We start from the raw sequence: 18,759 nt of genomic DNA, 5'->3' as shown, positions 1-18,759 counted from the left end.
TCATGTTCATAGTATGTCAGTTAGTGTATGTGTAAGTATTGCTATTATTATTAACTTTAATAGAGAGCTGTATGGGTTATATTAGTGTACAGCACTTACTTCTCCACTTCGCTAGGTGTCAGACACGTGCAGAGCAGCAGCTGCGGCCTGCTTTAACTTCCGGGTCACTGAGAAGGGCGGGCTATTTCCCCAGCCGGGCCAATGAGAAGAGCGGGTTATTTCCCACGTTGACCAATGAGAAGGCAGATTGTTTCCCTAGCCGGCCAATGAGAAGGCGGGTTGTGGTTTAAATGAGCCGGGAGTACGGGTCGTCTTTGTGCCGGTTCATAAACAGAAGCGCTGTTTCGAGTAAAACGCGGGTAAGACGCCGATAACATATCATATAGTTTTACTATAACATGTATTCGGTTATTTGTCCCTTTCAGATCGTGTTTGCTTGTGGATTAGATGCTGTCTTGCCCGCTACCAATGCAGCACTGACCCCTGCTTTAAGCTTACAAACCGCTGAGTTTTGTTTTTGCTAATCTTGAACAGATCCCGTGTAAACCCCAAACATGTCCACCATGATTTACGTTGACCAGGAGAATGGCCTGCTGGGAACGCCTGCCCCTCCGAAGAACCGAGCGAGGCTGCTTTCTGCTCCAGGTAACCCCGCAGAGCATGCACTCCGCACAGGCTGCGCTGCATCTGCTCCGTGTGATAACGCAGTGTCCGCACTCTGCCCCAGGCCGAGGCGCAAACAAGTGGCTGAAGACGCCCCTCTCGGGGAAAGGCCTGTGCGCTGCTCCCGGCGGGCTCTCTGCTCGGAAAGCCCTAGGAGCCGTGAACAAGATCCGCAGCACAGAGAAGGGCAAACCCGTAGTGACTCCCCTGGTGAGTGTGGGGCTGCGTGCTCTTTCCTTTAGTCTTGTGTGATTTTGTTCGTGCTTCGTTGTAACGCAGTGTCCCCTCTCGCCCAACCACCCCCTTTCAGCCAAGGGAGAAGACGAAGGCATGCAAGCCGCAGGTCAAGGAAGAAGTGTATCCAGAGATCGAGAGGTTCATCCCATACAATCCCCTGGGTGAGTCTTCTCCTGCAATGACTATGACCAACCCACTCTTGGATGCTCAATGTCCTGTGGCTGGCTGTATAACACTTCTACTGACATGCTGATGTGTTGTAGTGCCTGGATAAGTGTTGTGTGGGGGATGTGGCGGCTCTTGACTAGTCTTATTCTTTCTCTCCCTCCAGATTTTGAGAGCTTTGAAGTGCCGGAAGAGCAGCGTCTGAGCCACCTGTGCCTGGCCGGACTGGCAGTGCCAACACTGGTGCCAGAGGAGGAGGAGAGCTTGGACATGCTGGATGTCTGTCTGCAGCTCTCGCCTGTGAAGATGCCTAAAGGTAATGAGTTCTAGTACCATAATCCTTTACCCCAAGTAGTTGCAACTGCCCACACAACCCAAACTCACACTCCAGTGATGTGGGGATCTGAGGTTCTCGCTGGTGTACTGATGGGTAGCATTAGTCTTCACCTTGGCAGAAGCTAATCCAATGTGAAGTCTGTCTGATCTTATGCCTTTATTGCAGAGGACTTTTCTGCAGAGTTGGACTCCTTCTTGCAGACTGTCAGTGAACTAACTGTGGATCTTCCTCCTGTGGACTGTGAAGACTGAGGGGTTCTTGTTTTCATTTTTTTTTTTTTTTTAATTGTACATTTGTTCAATAAAGGCTTATTTTAAGGTTAATAGCTGTGGTGTTGGAGTTGGCCTTTTGATGTAAAGGGCAGGGGTGGAGTTTTTGGAAAGGGGAGGCACAGGGGGGGGCTTAAGACCCTCCAAAAAGGTATGTACATTTTATTTTCAGTAGTTTAAGACTAAACCAATCACATTAGGAAAGTAAAGGGCAAACCGCAACCTAACCGTGCTTCTGCCCCTGTGTCCCAACAGCTGTCACTATTTTCATATAGTGATGCAACTGTAACCATCCTGGCTTGGGTGCCATATTGTTCAAGTTTTGATCTGTAATGCAGGAGTGAGCACTAATATAAGTGCTATTAAAGGCCACTGTGTTCTACACATTTGCTGGACACATTTGAAGACAAGAAAATGTGGATTTGAATTTGGTTTGAAGTAACTTACACAAAACTGAATAATTTTAATGCAGGATTCAAATAATAGTAGTGATGCATGTAGACAATGTTTGTGTAACCGTGGGGAGATTGATTCATAAAGTGCTGTTAAGTTTATGACTGGGTCAGGGTCCAATTGCTCTGTTGACAAATGTGCAGGTGGAGATTAGCTGAAGGGAGTGATTTGAGCATTTTAAACCAATGCAGATGAGAGCTCAGTGCTGTAGCCCAGGTCACTGAAATCACCTGCAAAGCTCAAATCTAGGGTGGAACTCCCAGCCCCCACTCAAACTAGGCTGACCTAGTTGCACTTAAGTGTAGAGGGAGTTAAATTACATTTACAGAAATTAATCTAAAATGATTAGGCCTCACTGACATTTTGTAAACTAGGACATTTAAAAGGAACAATAGCATTCAGGGTTTCAAATGAGAGCGGAAGTGGAACAGAAGCCAGCTGCAGTGCTCCCCCCCCCCCCAGGATAATGTATTCCTAGCTTCTTTGTTACTCCCACTTTCAAATAAAGTCTTCCTTCATACACACGCCAGTTTTTGTTTTAAACAAAAAAAAAAAAAAAACCCTCAAAAGTTGACTTTTTCTGCTTTTATTACCACCACTACTGTTCTTATATACTCTTGTCTAGGACTTTTTGTACAACTATTAATATTTTAAAGTACACAATTTAGAAATGTTGCAGAATAATTTACTATTTACATTTAAGACCGCCTGATGGATAAATAAAACTTTTTTTTCTTAAATATTATTCAAGGAGGGGGAAGACTGGACAAGTTATCTTCACATCATTAAGAGGACAAATATAATTTAGGCTTCTACAAGTTTTAGAGTGCAAACAAGATGTTCATGAAAGAATAAGGCCTGTGTGCAAGAGTTCTATACACCCTCTTCCACCAATCAAAGATTCCTCTTTAACCAAATACAAATCAACTCCCACCACACAGGAGCTGCTGTTGCTGCCTTTAACTCCTGAAGTGGGATACAGAAGGGCCAAAGGCACAGGACACTCCCATCCTCCCAATCTTAATTTGTTAATTGAAGTAATTACTTTGACAAGCCCACGAAAATCAATCTCCTGTACTTGTACAAGACTTGTACAAATCTGCAGGCAGGACAGGAGTCACCCATCTTCCACCACGAATATACCAGGGGAGTCATTACACTGAAGAGCACCTGTTCAGCAGCCTCCAGCCACCCTGCTCTCCCATACTGCTCCAACTCATCGCCATGCAATGGTAAGCCTAAGGGGGGAAAGGCATGTTACAGTATACAATTAAAAGAAAGACAAAAAAAAATGGTGTCTAAACAATTCCTCAAGCAGAAAAACCATATAAGCACAATCAATACATTCAAAAGCCTTGCATAAGAAGCAACAACAAAACAAAAGATCAAAAGACATTGAAATCTTCTTTAAAGAGGATTATACTTCCAATTATACTTCAAAATAACATCATGTTCTGGTACACAACTTGCCAAAAGCTTTTTCAACTCACTTTGGGATTTTAAAGGCTTTGATCTTAAATGCGCTGCAATTTTAATCAAGTGTAACAAAAAAGTGGAAAAAAGTCCAAATACAAATAACACAAATTCTAGCAGAACCTCAGTGGCCAGTCTCCCACTCTCAGCAGGATTGGACAGAGCGGAGATACCGAAGTGAAGAATTAGATCAAACCTTTAACCCACCTGCATGCCTTGGTAAACCATTAGCAAAGCAAAACAACGTTCCAGTAGCGAGTTGTAACTTGCCATCAGCAGGTGGGTTGACATTAGGGTCTGGTATAGGTCGGGCCTCTGCTCAGCTGTAGAACAGTTTTCTTCTTAATGGACAGTCCTCTGACCACAGAAGATCTTTATGAAATAATTTAAAAAGAAAACCAAAAACAAAAAATCCTGGTACGCACGCAGACATGCATGCACGTGCACAAAAAATTAAAAGCATTTTCTAGCAAAAAATATACACATTTATATATATATATATATATAAAACTGTACAGAACATTTTAGACATACATACATGGTTGAGTATTGTTGTTGGTTCTGTGGAAGTATAAATTATCTCAAAGCCCACGCAGTAACGCAGATGTGCTCTCCAGCCCTGGTCCAAGGCTAAAGTACTTAAGTTTCATAGGATGCCCTACAACAGAGTCTCATCCCTGGTCCAGGAGTTACCCTGGCGTCTCCAGGTCTGTGTTCTTTGCTGAGCTTTAAATGAACCAATCTGAAAAGTAATTAACGTCTAATTGCTTATTAAGACTTTTTTTTTTTTTTTTTTTTTACTGTTAAGCAATAGGAGACAGTTTGGGTAGAGCACTGAATTAAGGACCTGGAAATTCAGCTAGGACAAACGGCAGAAGACACAGGCCTGACTCCAGGACTGGTGTGTGTACCAAGAGCACACCACTCCAGTCCTGCAAGACCGCAGTCCAGCATCTTCCGATTTTCTGTCCCAGTTCGGCTCAGCTGAACAACACTGTCTCCTAGTTCCCGGGGAGTCGTGCATCCAGGGAGTCCCAAGAAACACACTAGACTCCAGGACCTTGTGGACCAGAGCTGCTGTCCGTCTCCATCCTGTCCCCTGTCCCCCTTCAGGCACACACCAATGGACAGGATAAGCTTGTCTGTGACCGCTGACACCGTGTCTACACTTCCATTAATGGCCCCAGAGAAAAGTCTCAAATGGAACGAGACATCCAAGCTGGGGCAGGAAAACTAAACTGAACAAAATGGAAAAAAAAGACAAAAAACACAAAGGGTTCCAGCCAAAGGACCAGAGGTGGGTTGGGGAGGCAGCAGAAGACCTTCCCCCCCCCACCTCCCAAGGTCTCAGTCCTCCTGTGCCTCTACAGCGACCCCCACGTGCGCATGCCGGATGGTGCGGCCGTGTAGCTTGTACCCGTCCTGCCTGACCAGCGCGATGGTGCCCGGCTGCGCACCCCCCTCCTCCGCCGCCACGTGACAGACTATCTCGTGCTGGTAGGGGTCGTACCGCCCCCCAACCGGTGCCATCTTCTCCAGCCCATGCTTGGTAAACACGGCCTGCAGCCGCTCCTGAACCAGCGCCAGCCCCTCACTGAGCCGGTGCAGAGGCGGGCTCCCCTCGCCCCCTTCCTGCCCTTCCAGGTCTGCCACTCCTGCTGCCGCCCCCTCCGCTCGCCTTCTCTGGGTCTCCTGACCCCTGAACTCTGACTCCACATCGCCCGCTGTGCGTTCCAGGATGTCAGCCACCTCTACCAGGTCCCGGCAGAAACTCTGGATGCCTGGAAAAGGAAGAGGAGATTTATAGAGAGGCAGAGAAAGAGCTGACAGCAACTGCAGAATTGTTTAGATCAGTCAAATTCATCTCACACATCAGCTTCCACTTGAGTGTCTGCTACAGACTTTGTGAATGTCACAGGCAACATTCGAGGTTTGGCTGCCCTGGGTGTATTTTAACAACAAGCAAAACAAAATCTTAAACCGCCTGCTTACCGAACACCTTGGCATCCTCAACAAACTTCTGTGTTCTTCTGCGCACCGTGTCAGAATCTGCTACAGCTCTCTTGTACCTCTCCTGCACAAATCGACACAAAGAATCAGTGAAAATCAGAAATATATGTGTGCATGCACAGCGGTTCAGTGTCAGTGAATGAATGTCAGACGGGACAGTGCGTCTGTACAGCGTGGCAGCCCACCACCGCAGCATGGGCGACGAGTGCCATATATAATATATAGATACAGAGACAGAGAGAGTATGTATATTATTAATGATGATCTTTTTTATTATTTATTAATTAACTTTTATGATGTTTAAAGTATCAATATGTTGATTTATACTTTATTTTCTATAAATATATTATTGTTTATTGTATCACTTATCATGCATTATTGGCAATACTAGTACAAACATGTCATGCCAATAAGCTTGCTATTTGAATCTGAGAGAGAAACAGAGAGAGAGAGAGAGAGAGAGAGAGAGAGAGAGAAGCAGGTCTCACAGTGAGGTCTTGAACTTGCTCCTCCAGTTTGCTGGCCCTGAGTTCCAGCATCCTAATGGTCATCACGTGGCTTGGCTCATCTGCTGGCTCATCTACATGGCACTCGTCCCCTGTGCTGCGGTGGTGGGCTGCCGCGCTGTATAGACACACTGATCCCCTGTGAACAGACGGACAGACAGGACATTAATTCACAGAGACCTCTGGACACCGTTCTTCTCCTCTCTTCTGATCGAGTGACAGACACCCGAATACTAACAAACCAGCAGGCAGGCCACCTACATCCTGCAATCCACCCCCACATTTCACAAAGGCCCCCTAATTCTGTGAAAGAATGAAGCCAAACAAAAACCAGATGTGCCCTCAGTCAGACTACCAGGCCCTGACCACTGCTGTCCTAACCTGTAGCACCCCCCTACTAATCAGCTTTCATCCTGCTGCTACAGGGAAGAGTACAGAGAGCCAGGACCTCCTATCCCAGACACCGGACCCTTAAATGACAGCATGTTTATATATATATATCAATCCATCTTGATAACTATCATGATTGTTATAGATAACCTTTATCTTTGAAAAATATCACATGTATAATGAGGTCAATAGCTGAGGTGCTGAACAAGACAGAAATGTTGGTCAATTACTCATTTAAAGCCCTGGGTGAGATACAGAAAAATGTTATAGAAGCTTTTACGATTAGACTAAATAGAGTGCGGCACAGACGGATGCAGACCAATAGCAAACACAATCACACAATAAGAGGTTATAGATAGGATATTATAGTTATAGGAAACACTCTGTCCTATAATATCAATCATAACAAGAACAATCTCTGTCTTTCTAAAAATCACTTGGAGTATTTACTCGTGGTTAACTACCCAGGGATCTCCAGCAGCCTCTAGTCACAACAAGATGATAACAAGGAACAAGATAAAAACACATCAATAAACATCGAGCTGCAAGTAGGGCTTTCCAACTGTTAACTGTTAAGAACTACACTGAGCTGCTAAACACAGGGTTTTGCCGAGTGAGAATGCTTCCATTTCGAAAGAGGGGAAAAAAAAAAAAAAAAAAAAATCGAAATCGAAATGGGGACTGAACAAGTACAGTGACCTTAAGAGCGAGTTCAGGCCTTAAATAAAAACAATAGATGAGACTAACAGTGCTGCCTTTGATAAGCGCTACAACAGAGGACATGCCACCCACACGGGTCACGATGGTGATGGACGAGAAAAGGAAGGGGAAGAAAAATGCCATTAAACCACCTTCCTGTGTGATTTACGACTTGTTGCTGTACAGCGAGCGAGTGTGCATGTGTGTGTTCAGCTGAGTCAGGGACTGCAGAGTAAATCAACATCCCCCCTCCTGCCCATCAACAACCTGGCTAATCAAATTCCCCCACACCCAGAACAAGACTCCCGTATCAATGGTCTCGCTCTGTCTCTTGGCTCACACACACTCGGATGTCACTATAGATGACACAGCCCGAGGCTAATATCGCAAATAAATTACACACTCAATACCTGTGCTGTGAAAAACAGAATAGTGAGAAGAGAGGGAAAGGTGGAGGGGGGGGGAACAAGAAAAGAAAAAAAGACAGTGATCTCATTCCTCAGGAGAACAAACTAGAATGGGATCCACACAGAACTCTAACAGGCAGCAGAGAGTCAACCACTATTCCACAGCAGCTTTTGTTGTGGGTCTTGGCAGCAATTGAAGAACGAGAGCGAATTTAAAGGCAGTTCCAGCCTCACACGTCACACGGGAATAGAAACGCACCTAAAAAGTGCGCACCACACACACCTTTTGCTTTTCAGACTAATTTTAGCAACAGCTTTTGAAACGTCTTCCCTTCCTTATTTCATTATTGCATTGCCTGGAAAATTACCCTGCCACGGGGAAGTGGCGTTTTCAGGAAACCGCATTAGCTGCATTTTGAAAGACACTTTTGTCTCTGCACCTCTCTCTCTCATGTGTGGGAAAAATGCCTCAACAGCACAGTGCTGAAGAGCTCACTGGGAAAAGTATACAAATCAAATAAAAACAAAACACTTCAGAATCTATATGGGGAACGACGACAACAACAACGCTCAATTGAGCACCGTGTCACATTGCGTTTATTGAGGCTTTGCAGGAGGATGCAACTGTAATCCCCTCAGGCTGAATCGCCTTCTTGTGCTTATTGTCAACTGCACAAGGGATTTGTTTTGTCCTAAAGCCAGAGACGAGTCTGTATTGAAATCACAAAATCATGTGGGTTGGGAGTGGGACGCTTGGCTATGCCTCACCTCAGCAGCGCAAACTCCCCAAGTTGCAAACCACTCTGGAGCTGCTGGCAAGCCCACAGAGAGGCTTAGCACCCATAAAAATGGAGTTTAAGACTGTGTTAATCACACACATAATAGTCCTCACTGGAAACCTAATCAGCACGGAATGGCTCCCATTGATATTGTATATGGGCAGCAGGGAACCTTCTCTCAGGGCTGCTGACTGCCAGCCCTAGTGCCACAACTCATCAATTCTCTTTGATCCACTATCTTGATCCCCAACTCCACAGATAAATTGGTTTGAATCACTTTCTTACATATTATCTGTAATGAAACTGCAAGACAACCCTCATTTGAATACATTACCTTTTTATATATCAAAAGCTTAGGCCCTACACCCACAATGATTTAATTCAAATGGATTGACCATGGGGTGGCCTATAGGCTAATACCTGGCAGGACTGGAGCTGCAGGTTTCTGCTCTACACCAGGGCAGTCCAATCCTAGTTCTGTAGAACCCAAATCCAGGTTTTACAGGTCACCCTAAAATCAATGTATAAAGGGTGGTTTACAGGAGAGTTTATTAAGGAAGGCAGAAATAACTACTGTATGCATAAAGTGCTTGCAGCATTAGCAGCAAAACGGCATCAAGTAACAACCAAAGACCCCCATTTTAAGTACAGACGAATCAGCGTACTGTGTTGACCTCAATGTGGCTGTACCCGTTTATTCAGCTGGGCCGCCCAAAGTGTTAATGGTTTACGACCTGTGAGAATAAACATTGGAATTCATTTCCTTTGTGTGCGTCTGTGTGTGTGTGTGTGTGTGTGTGTGTGAACGTCTCGCTCTCTCTGTCTCAAGGTGTGGGTGTCACTATTCCTGATTTTAAAGATGCTGACGAATGCAAACTGAATCAGCCTCTAGGGCTGTCCCGAAGGGTCGATTGTTACCTTTGAAGGTTCGGAACACATTACCAAAGGAAGGTTCGAAGCTTCATTGGTGAACATTTGCACAATTTACAGATGACGTCAAATTTGCTACTACTAATTTGAATGAAAATCCTTTTTTTTTTTTTTTTCTAAAAGGTTATCCAAACAAAATAAAACATCCCCTTTTAGTTTAAAATGTGTTATATCGAACAGTAATCATGTTTTTATTATTTTTTTAAATGTATGTGTACAAGCACACAGTTTATGTACAGGTATTTGATTTTACTTGTGTGCAACATTTATTCAATATCAAACAATTGTCAGAAATAGTGAATTGGTGTAAAACTCTTGATGAATATACCCCGTTGTTCAGGAACTATACTGACAGTAGTAAATATTAAAGACACGGGAACAGTTTGGTTAACTATAATAAACACTCCCTTCTACAGTTCAGAGTTTGTGTCAAAATCATATATTTTTCTGTATAATAGGCCTAATAAATAATGCATAAATAATATCAGTGTAAGCGTACAAATCTATGTGATTGTCACAATGAACCTTCTGGAAAAACCTCAAATTCTGTAGAACGAATGAACCTTCAAACCTTTGAGGACAGCCCTATCAGCCTCCTTAAGATGTGAAGAGTCTCAGGAGATTACTGATATGGAATGAGCTGCCCAGCTGCACTGAAACAGATTTGCATGTACGCTACAACAAATGGCGAGGTGGGTGAGGGGGGATTAGCTACTGACCCACGAAATGAGCCAGTCAGGCTGAACAGAACTGCTCTTGTGCTCCTGAGTAAAGGCCATTTATAGATGCCATGCAGAGAAGCACCTCCCAAACGAATTACAATGACTATGCAGTTGTGCTTTACCGCTATTTGCATTAAATTACCCAAACACATCAACAAAAAGGACAGACAACAGGGACAGAAAAGGGACAGCAACTAAAAACCTTTTCCATCAGGATGCCGAAGATCTGTCCATTAGGGAAACGCAACCAATGCTGCGCAGCCTTGTCCCACCGTGTGGATTTCACAGCTTCAGCACGGACTCTTTAAGGCAAAAGCAACCTGGGGGGGTTTAAACTGGGAAATAAAAATAAACCTGAAATCCCTTCGCTCCACTGGCTTCTAAACGTCCTGCACATTGTCACAGCCCTAGGGACAGCGCATCTCTCCAGTCTGACATATGCCTTCACCCACAGGGCAGCCCAGACGAGAGACTGATCCTTATCACTTGCTGTCATCAATAAACAAAGCAGTGCTGCAATTAGCCTAGATCGGCTGAACAAAAGGGGATTTTAAGTGAAGGCTTCCTATCTGGAGCAGTCACGCTGTGCTGAAGCAAACCACACAGATGAAAGCTACGGGCTCGCTGCTCAACAGGGCACTGCCGACCCATACCTTCAAGGTTTGTTTTTCTAAAATTGTAGATCATTGTTCTAGACTTGGTCCTTGTTTTTTGAAAGAATGCCTCAAAGCTAACCATATCATGATCACAGTTTGCCATTGGTTCTCTAACTAGTGTCCCTCTATCTTGGTCATTTGAAAAGATCAAGTCAATGCATGCACGCTCTCTGGTTGTTTCCGTGACAAATTGAGTTATAAAGCAGTCATTTACCATCTCGACCATTTCTATTTCTGCTTCTGTAGTCCCAACTGGGCTTTCCCAGTATATGTTTGGGAAACTGAAATCCCCCATTATAACAGCCACATCCTTGCTACATGCAGTCCTGATTACACTGTACAGTGCAGCATCTTTCTGAACATCTGAGTTGGGTGGTCTGTAACACACTCCTGCCACTAATCCTGCAGATATTTTATTAAAAAGTTTAACCTACAAATATTGTTTTGTTACTGGGCTTTCCCAGGGATCTAATTTGAGTTCTTCTGCCTCAATGTCATTTCTGACATATAATGCTTCCCCACCACCTCTTCGATTTTGCCTGTCTCTCCTAAACTGTGTGTATCCTTCCAACTTGTATTCATCCCCATCATTTTCTATAAGCCATGTTTCTGTCACATCATAGTCACATGCCAGCACTGTGGCTTCTAGGTCTAACATCTTGTTCCTTATACTCCTGGCATTGAGGTACAAACATTTCAGGACTTTCCTACTAGCAGTTTCCCTTTGTTTTCTTTCCTTAATGGAACATCTCCCATTGTCAGAGCTCCCTGCCCCCCTGATCCCTAGTTTAAAGATTCAATTACTCTGCACATACACTCTACCAATGCATTAGCCCCCCTTGTTTAAATGTAGACCATCCGGTTTGTACAGGTCCCATCTATCCCAGAAGAAAGACCAATGCTCCATAAACCTAAAACCCTCATCCCTACACCAAGATTTCAACTACGTGTTAAACTTTCTAATCTTTTCCTGTCTCCCTGGCCTGGCACGTGGTACTGGAAATATTTCAGAGAAAACTACCGTGGAGGTTCTGCTCTTTAGTTTCTTTCCTAACTCTTTAAATTTGTCTTGCAGAACCTCTGTCCTTCCTTTTCCTATGTCATTGGTTCCAATGTGGACCATGACCAGTGGATTCCCCTTGGCTTTGGCCAGTAGCCCATCTACTAGTTTAGGGGAGATCTGCAACCTGAGTACCAGGCAGGCAAGATACCATGCGGGTCTTCTTGTCACTAGAACACACTGTGAGATCTACACCTAGAACAATTGAGTTTCCCTGTTCTGGGGGGGAGTGGGCACCATGGTGCTCAACTGCCCTCCCATCAACCTCTGGGCTGTCACTGTCCAACTTGATTGGAACCTGTTGGGCATTTCTAGCTCTTGGGGTGTCTCTAGGGGTTGTGAGCGCCATTTTCTGTGGTTACGACCTACTGTAACCCAGCAGTTCTGTACACTTTCCTGCTCTAAGGTCTCAACTCCCCTAAGTTTTGGCGTGCACACCATCTCTCTCATGGGTTGATTGACTAATTCTTCTATAATCACTAATACTGCACAGATCAACAAGCTGAGCCTCAAGATCATGGACCTTGATCTCTAGGATTTCAACATGCTGACAATGTTCACAAATGAAATCTTCTTGATTGAGTTCATCCAGGAAGGCAATCATTCTGCAAACATGACACTGTAGTGGCCACATGCTAAATTTTGCAAGTTATTTATTGATTTAATTTGGGGCTCTTGGTTTGTCCCCTGGCCAACTGCTTGACTTTTTTTTGTCACTGAAAAACAGCACAACTCTCTCAACCGCAGCTTTGAGTACCCTTTTGTCTACCTGCCCCCAATTCACACCTAACTGGCTCCAACTGGATCACTCACTTAACTGAAATCCTGCTAGTCCTTGACTAAATCACCTTTCCGTCAACCTATTTACTTTCACCAACTCAGCAGCTGTCCTGAATTGACTTCAATTAAGTCAAACTACAGACAAGATTAAGGCTGTTAAAACAAAATCAGTAATGCCAAGACTGTCTGAAACTAGGAACACAACAAGATGGCTGCCTCTCACCCATACCGTACTGTGTCTGTCTATGGCAATTTGTAAATCCTTCACATTGCTACAACACTGCATTCTCAACTCTGAGCAACCCTGTCAGATTGAGAGGATTACAGAACAGTCAGGGTGAAAAGTCACCAGATTACCCCCCATCAGTTCTCCTGCATCATCACCCTGACCCCAACACAGTTACAGCACACACCCCTACTGTGGTGAGAGGAAGCACTGTGCAAATGAGGAGTGAGAGAACGAGAGAAAGCCTCACCTCCCTGAATAAGAGTGAAACAGCAGCAGCTCTTTTCACATTTAAATAACCCCATTTCAATGTTTTGTGCTGTGTAATGGAGTCTGTCATGGTAAAGGATAATGGCAGGACCGCCTTCAAGAACACAGCCAACATCTCCCCTGCTAAAACAGAGCTCTGCAGAGAATGCGGGATCACTGAAGCTTCTTACTTACACAGACTGACCTTCACACAATGTCTGTTTGGTGCCAGTCCTCAAAATGTAAAATGTAGATAGCAATGCGATTATTTTAAACGGTTTTTAAACTAAGGTCCAGAAAAACTAAATTAGGTAATAGTCGATCTTCACAATGGTTCTGCTGTACTCCTGTGTGTGTGTGTGTGTGTAAAGAACAGGAAACCCCTTTGTGCGTGCCCCCTTAAAACACAAAAGCAGCATGCATGGGCTCTTCAACACAGCCACAGAACACTTTTACCGACTCCACACGCGTCTAAAACACGCAGAATACCGCTGCCCGTGTTTGTATCTTTCCTCTAGCGCACAGTGCAGAAGTCCTCTCGGATTGCAATGTACAGTGCACCAGTACGACGTCCTCCCGGCCCAGCTCTGTGTCGGGTTGAACAGCGTGATTAACCCCTTCGCCCCCGCAGGTCTGCAGCGCACGAGCCGGCGGACGTGAAGCGCCGCGCGGACGGAATGGCAGCCGCGCGCCCACACTGCGGGTGATCATCCCGGAAAAACGGCGCCGTCCCGCACATCCCGCACAGAGACGGGCGACCGCACAGCCGCACCGCCGACACGGGCTTTCATCTGCGGTGCGCGTTAAAACCACCACCACGATTGCGCCCGAGATCAAAGAAAAAGCGCCACTATGACGCGTATGCAAGTGTTCTTAAACTAAACAAACAAACAAAGCAGCCCGATCGAGCCGATGACCCGGCGCCGGCAACACAACACAGTTTGAATTAAAAAACAAGACACTTCTGTACAAATGATGCCCCGACCTCACTCCATTTAAACAACAGAAACAAACAGTAAAGTAGTGGGAAAGCTTAGGAGTCCAGTACGGGTGTATGAGCCGGAGTAACGGTGTGGCCGTGGCAGTAGTAGTAACAAGGTCTAGTATTAAAGTGCCTTTTAAAATAAGTTTACACTAACGCGCAGACAGAGCAGACCCGGGCCGTGCCGAGCGGAGGGGCAACTGCGAGCAATACAGCCGGCGTGCTGTGCGGCTATGAATAATCTAGTATTAAGTGAAATGGTTGTGAGTTATATGTGGTTAAACGCTCTTCTGCTCCCCGCTTACTACCATCCTACACAGACACCACTCACGGTGCGCATGTGCTACGCCAAGTCACGTATTTTATCGCCAACATTTAACCATAGCAAGAAGGGTCGCCAAACGCCTCGACTGGCGCAGGGCTGCGGAGACCTGCGAGTCCGCTGTGCCGAGTCCGGGGCTGGACCGCAGTTAAACGCGCCTCCACAGGCCTGTGCGTGTGCTTTGCGCTCTGAATTGCGGTATAAACACACACGTTGTCGCACGGCACGCTTGGGGAGATGGGAAGCGGGTCTACCTGATCGCTAAACCCGGCCGGTGTAGTAAGCAGCCTATAGCGGCGGCTCGGAGACCGACGGTGAAGAAAGGCTTTCACCACCGGTGTCACACTTCACATGAACAGCGAGCTTCGGTCTTACCTGTAATCACAGCCGGCGAAGGACAATAATCGGTTTAAATCACGCAAATGTCTCCGACACGACCCGAGGCAGCGCAGAGCCATATTCGCACTGACCAGCCGCTCTCCCACCGCCGCTGTGGACGTGACGTGCCGAACTACAGTCCCCGTGACGCGCTGTGTGGAACTACACCTCCCAGAGAGCACAGCGCGCACACCATCGATATAGTCGCCTCATTGATGCGCCTATACTAGCTCTATGAGTGGCCGTATGCAAGCCGGCGGCCATATTTTCTAGGTACAGTGCCTATAACGCAACAGATGGAACCGGATATACAAAAAAGCTGGTGTTGTTTTAACTCTTATTTAACACATCATTGTTTTGTTTGTTAAATTAAAAACAGGCTGTCATTGATTTTACTGTATTATTATCTGGTTGAGTGTAGGCTAAATTGGATTTCAGTGTTAGTACATGAAATTAAGCATTGTCTTAATTGCCATCATCTTAACCGCTATGGTTTTACACTGTCAGACATACATCTTTTGATTTCAACGTTATACTTACGATTGAATGTCACTTACAGACACGAACAAACCTATATGCTATTCTAACTAGGAATTAAGTGCGGTTTAAAACAAATCTACGATCCGATTTGTTCTGCACATTAATTTAATTTAACCCGTAATGTATTGTATACTGGCTTAGTCTTATTAAAGTTATTGAGTATTACTGTAGTTACTTTGATTAGGACTGAAGTTATCATATTTGATCTTCTTTTAGCCTACTGTAAATAAAAATACTATTTGTAAGCCTATAGGTTATAACAACTACACCTCACATACACAAATACATTAATACATAAGTTTGTTAAATAAATAAATAACAACTGGTTATTCTAGTAATACTGTACCGTTTGAACCGATCTTCGTTTTCTTAAACCTATTCGAAATCACTTATTAAGATATAGTATTATTTATAATTAATTAAAGATTGTATACCGAGGTCGAACGTTCCTTTAACAGCGTTTATCATTGAAAGTAGACTTGCTCTCAGTAACAAGGTTTTATTATTATATTTGTATAAATTATATAAAGCTAATCAGAAAATCTTCTGAATTGTGTAAATACAGATCACAGTACTGAGGTAGTACTAAGGTTTTTATCTTGTACACTAGTAACTAAGCTTAATTACGTGAGCAGTTTTCAAATTACTAACAAAAATAAACACATGGCCCAAAAACACCCCTTCTAGTAGATTTGGCTATTTCAGCCACAGCCATTTCTGACAGGAGTATACAATCAAGCACACAGCCGTGCAATCTCCATAGACAAACATTGGCAGAAGAATGGGCCGCACTGAAGAGCTCAGTGACTTTCAATGTGGCACCGTTCGTCAAATTTCTGCCCTGCTAGATCTGCCCCAGTCAACTGTAAGTGCTGTTATTGTGAAGTGGAAACATCTAGGAGCAACAACAGCTCAGCGTCGACTGGAGTGGTATAAAGCTCACGGCCATTGGACTCTGGAGCAGTGGAAACACAATCTCTGGAGTGATGAAGCATGTTTCACCATCTGGCAGTCCGACCGACGAATCTGGGTTTGGCGGATGCCAGGAGAATATTACCTGTCCGAATGCATAGTGCCAACTGTAAAGTTTGGTGGAGGAGGAATAACGGTCTGGGGCTGTTTTTCATGGTTTGTGCCCCTTATTTCCACTGAAGGGAAATCTTAACACTACAGCATATAATACCATTCTAGACGATTTTGCACTTTGTGGCAACAGTTTGGGGAAGGACCTTCCTGTTTCAGCATGACAATGCCCCCATGTACAAAGTGAGGTCCATACAGAAATGGTTTATCGAGATCGTTGTGTAAAAACTTGACTGGCCAGCACAGAGCCCTGACCTCAACCCCATTGAACACCTTTGGGATGAATTGGAAGGGTGACTGTGAGCCAGGCCTGATCGCCCAACATCAGTGCCCAACCTCAGTAATGTTCTTGTGGCTGAATGGAAGCAAATCCCTGTGGCAATTTTCCAACATCTAGTGGAAAGCCGTCCCAGAAGAGTGGAGGCTGTTATAGCAGCAAAGGTTGACCTACTCCGTATTAATGCCCATGATTGTGGAATGAGATGTTCAATGAGCAGCTGTCCACATACTTTTGGCCATGTAGGGTACTACACAGATAACAAATGAGTCTTCATAATACCTGCATAATATATAATATTATAAGTATATATTATATTATAAAACCCCTCAACACTTACCATAACCTCTCACATAGTACCATACCTGGACAAGATGGCGTTTCTCTTCACAAACCAAAATGGTTCAAGTCATTCTAGATCTGTGGTGCAGACAGATGTTCTTTTTCAAACTGATGACTTACTGACTGACTGATGTACACGGTCTGTGTGTGTATATGTGATCTAATTTCATGTTTGTTTGTAATGAGCTAATTTATTTGCAGTTGCTTTGAGGTGCTGCGAAGCCTGCAAACAAGCACCGGATGAGCAAACGTCCGGAGGAGCTTCATTAACACTTTCTCAGAATTGCGTGAAACAATCATAGCGGTGACTCATGCTGCAGCAGGAATTTTATAGTTTCCTGCTAATGGGCAGTTATATGGGTTTATGTAATCTACACTACAGACCATATGACAGTTGAAGTTGAACTTATTATTATTATTCTCTTCTGTTAGTAATTACTGCCATTCAGCAGTTACATAAATCGATACTTAAAAAAACATTTATATGCTTTATTTCATTTTCAAAGTCACAAAACAAATTGAGTATATCAGATTGGAAGAATAAACAAACAAGAAACTCCAATACCAAGACACTAACCAGCTAACTTCCATTCTCTGAAGAGCAAAGAGGGGAATTTGGGTGGAAATTGAAGAACTGCAGATAAAAAACAGAAGCTGTGGAGGGTGGAATCAGCGCATGGCATCATTTCCTTTTTAGAATTGTGCCCTATTTAAGCCTGAATCTAAACCTGAACATTAGTCCAGTGAGCCACACAATGGACAGCCGTGGTCCAGATGGCTGGATCACCCCTCCGAGAAGCTGCTTGGAGAAACCGTACGCTCAGGTGAGTCTGTTGGGGAAGACAAAACATTTGTACCAAAACTTAGCAAATTGAGGACCAAAAAACAGAGATTTCCAAAAAATAAGAGAAAGAAAATGCTGTATAGCACATACAAGAGAGCTAGAGATGAATCAAAATACAAAGAATGTATAGAACTGCAAAGAGATGTTAAGAAACGCAGAACCCGAAATGTTAACATTGTCTGCTTTGCTCTGAAGAGCTCTCTGGAGATCCATGCTGAACGGGCCCCAGGTAAAGAACACACAGCCCTGCTTTGCCAGTCTGGATAGTGCACGGCCTGGGCTCTCTCGCTCTCTCTACTGTGCCATGCTGGCCTTTGCCTAGACTCACATTAAAACAGTCTCAGTGAAGCTGGGAGGGCACACAGGGACCAGGAGGGTTGGGCAATTATGTTTAAATTACATTGCCCATTTCTCGCTCTCACTGTTGGCCATTTTTTCATCCTCCCCCAACCGTCACCGTTCTCCACCTCCCTCCCTTCCCCAGGTATGGCTCAGTGCCCCGGTCTCAAGCAGTGCTATGCGGTGTCCTCGGGTCACAGAGATCAACTTCCAACCTGTCAGTCTGCTGCAGGAGGACAGGCGGGGCACAGAAGTGAGTGACAGCCCTGCTGGACGGGAACTTATTGCATCAGCTCTCAATGCAGTAGTGTAGACGAGGCAACGTGCGCCCAGAGTTGACTTCCATGGCGTGTGTGCGATCATTTCTTGGGAATTTGCAACTGTAAAGTCTTCCCATAGATAAGGAGAAATATACAGTACTGTGCAAAAGTTTTAAGCAGGTGTGACAAAATGCTGTAAAGTAAGAATTCTTTCAAAAATACACATGTTAATAGATTATATTTATCAATTAACTAAATGCAAAGTGAGTGAACAGAAGAAAAATCTACATCAAATCCTTATTTGGTGTGACCACCCTTTGCCTTCAAAACTACCTTGTGTCTTGTTGCTGTGCTCAGTCTTGCCATGGTGTAGGACTTTTG

The 18,759-nt window shown here is 44.5% G+C and overlaps 2 protein-coding genes across 2 annotated transcripts; one reads left to right on the top strand and one right to left on the bottom strand.

The window, feature by feature from the left end:
• Positions 1-223: 223 nt before the first annotated feature.
• Positions 224-1,725, top strand: pttg1 (PTTG1 regulator of sister chromatid separation, securin). Its single transcript, XM_066717082.1, has 6 exons — positions 224-359; positions 535-645; positions 728-873; positions 974-1,061; positions 1,232-1,381; positions 1,568-1,725. Exons 2-6 carry the CDS (start codon positions 555-557, stop codon positions 1,651-1,653), a joined length of 561 nt encoding a protein of 186 aa, XP_066573179.1. The 5' UTR covers positions 224-359; positions 535-554; the 3' UTR covers positions 1,654-1,725.
• Positions 1,726-2,694: 969 nt separating this feature from the next.
• grpel2 (GrpE-like 2, mitochondrial) lies at positions 2,695-14,849 on the bottom strand. Its single transcript, XM_066717081.1, has 4 exons — positions 14,691-14,849; positions 6,096-6,252; positions 5,590-5,671; positions 2,695-5,378 (listed from the first exon to the last, which is right to left on the bottom strand). The coding sequence occupies exons 1-4, from the start codon at positions 14,771-14,773 to the stop codon at positions 4,945-4,947; spliced, it is 756 nt and encodes a 251-aa protein (XP_066573178.1). The 5' UTR covers positions 14,774-14,849; the 3' UTR covers positions 2,695-4,944.
• Positions 14,850-18,759: the final 3,910 nt, after the last annotated feature.

The sequence above is a fragment of the Amia ocellicauda genome, chromosome 11 (genome assembly GCF_036373705.1).
Source record: "Amia ocellicauda isolate fAmiCal2 chromosome 11, fAmiCal2.hap1, whole genome shotgun sequence".
NCBI classification, from domain to species: Eukaryota; Metazoa; Chordata; class Actinopteri; order Amiiformes; family Amiidae; genus Amia; species Amia ocellicauda.
This window is presented reverse-complemented; position numbering and strand designations above follow the sequence as displayed.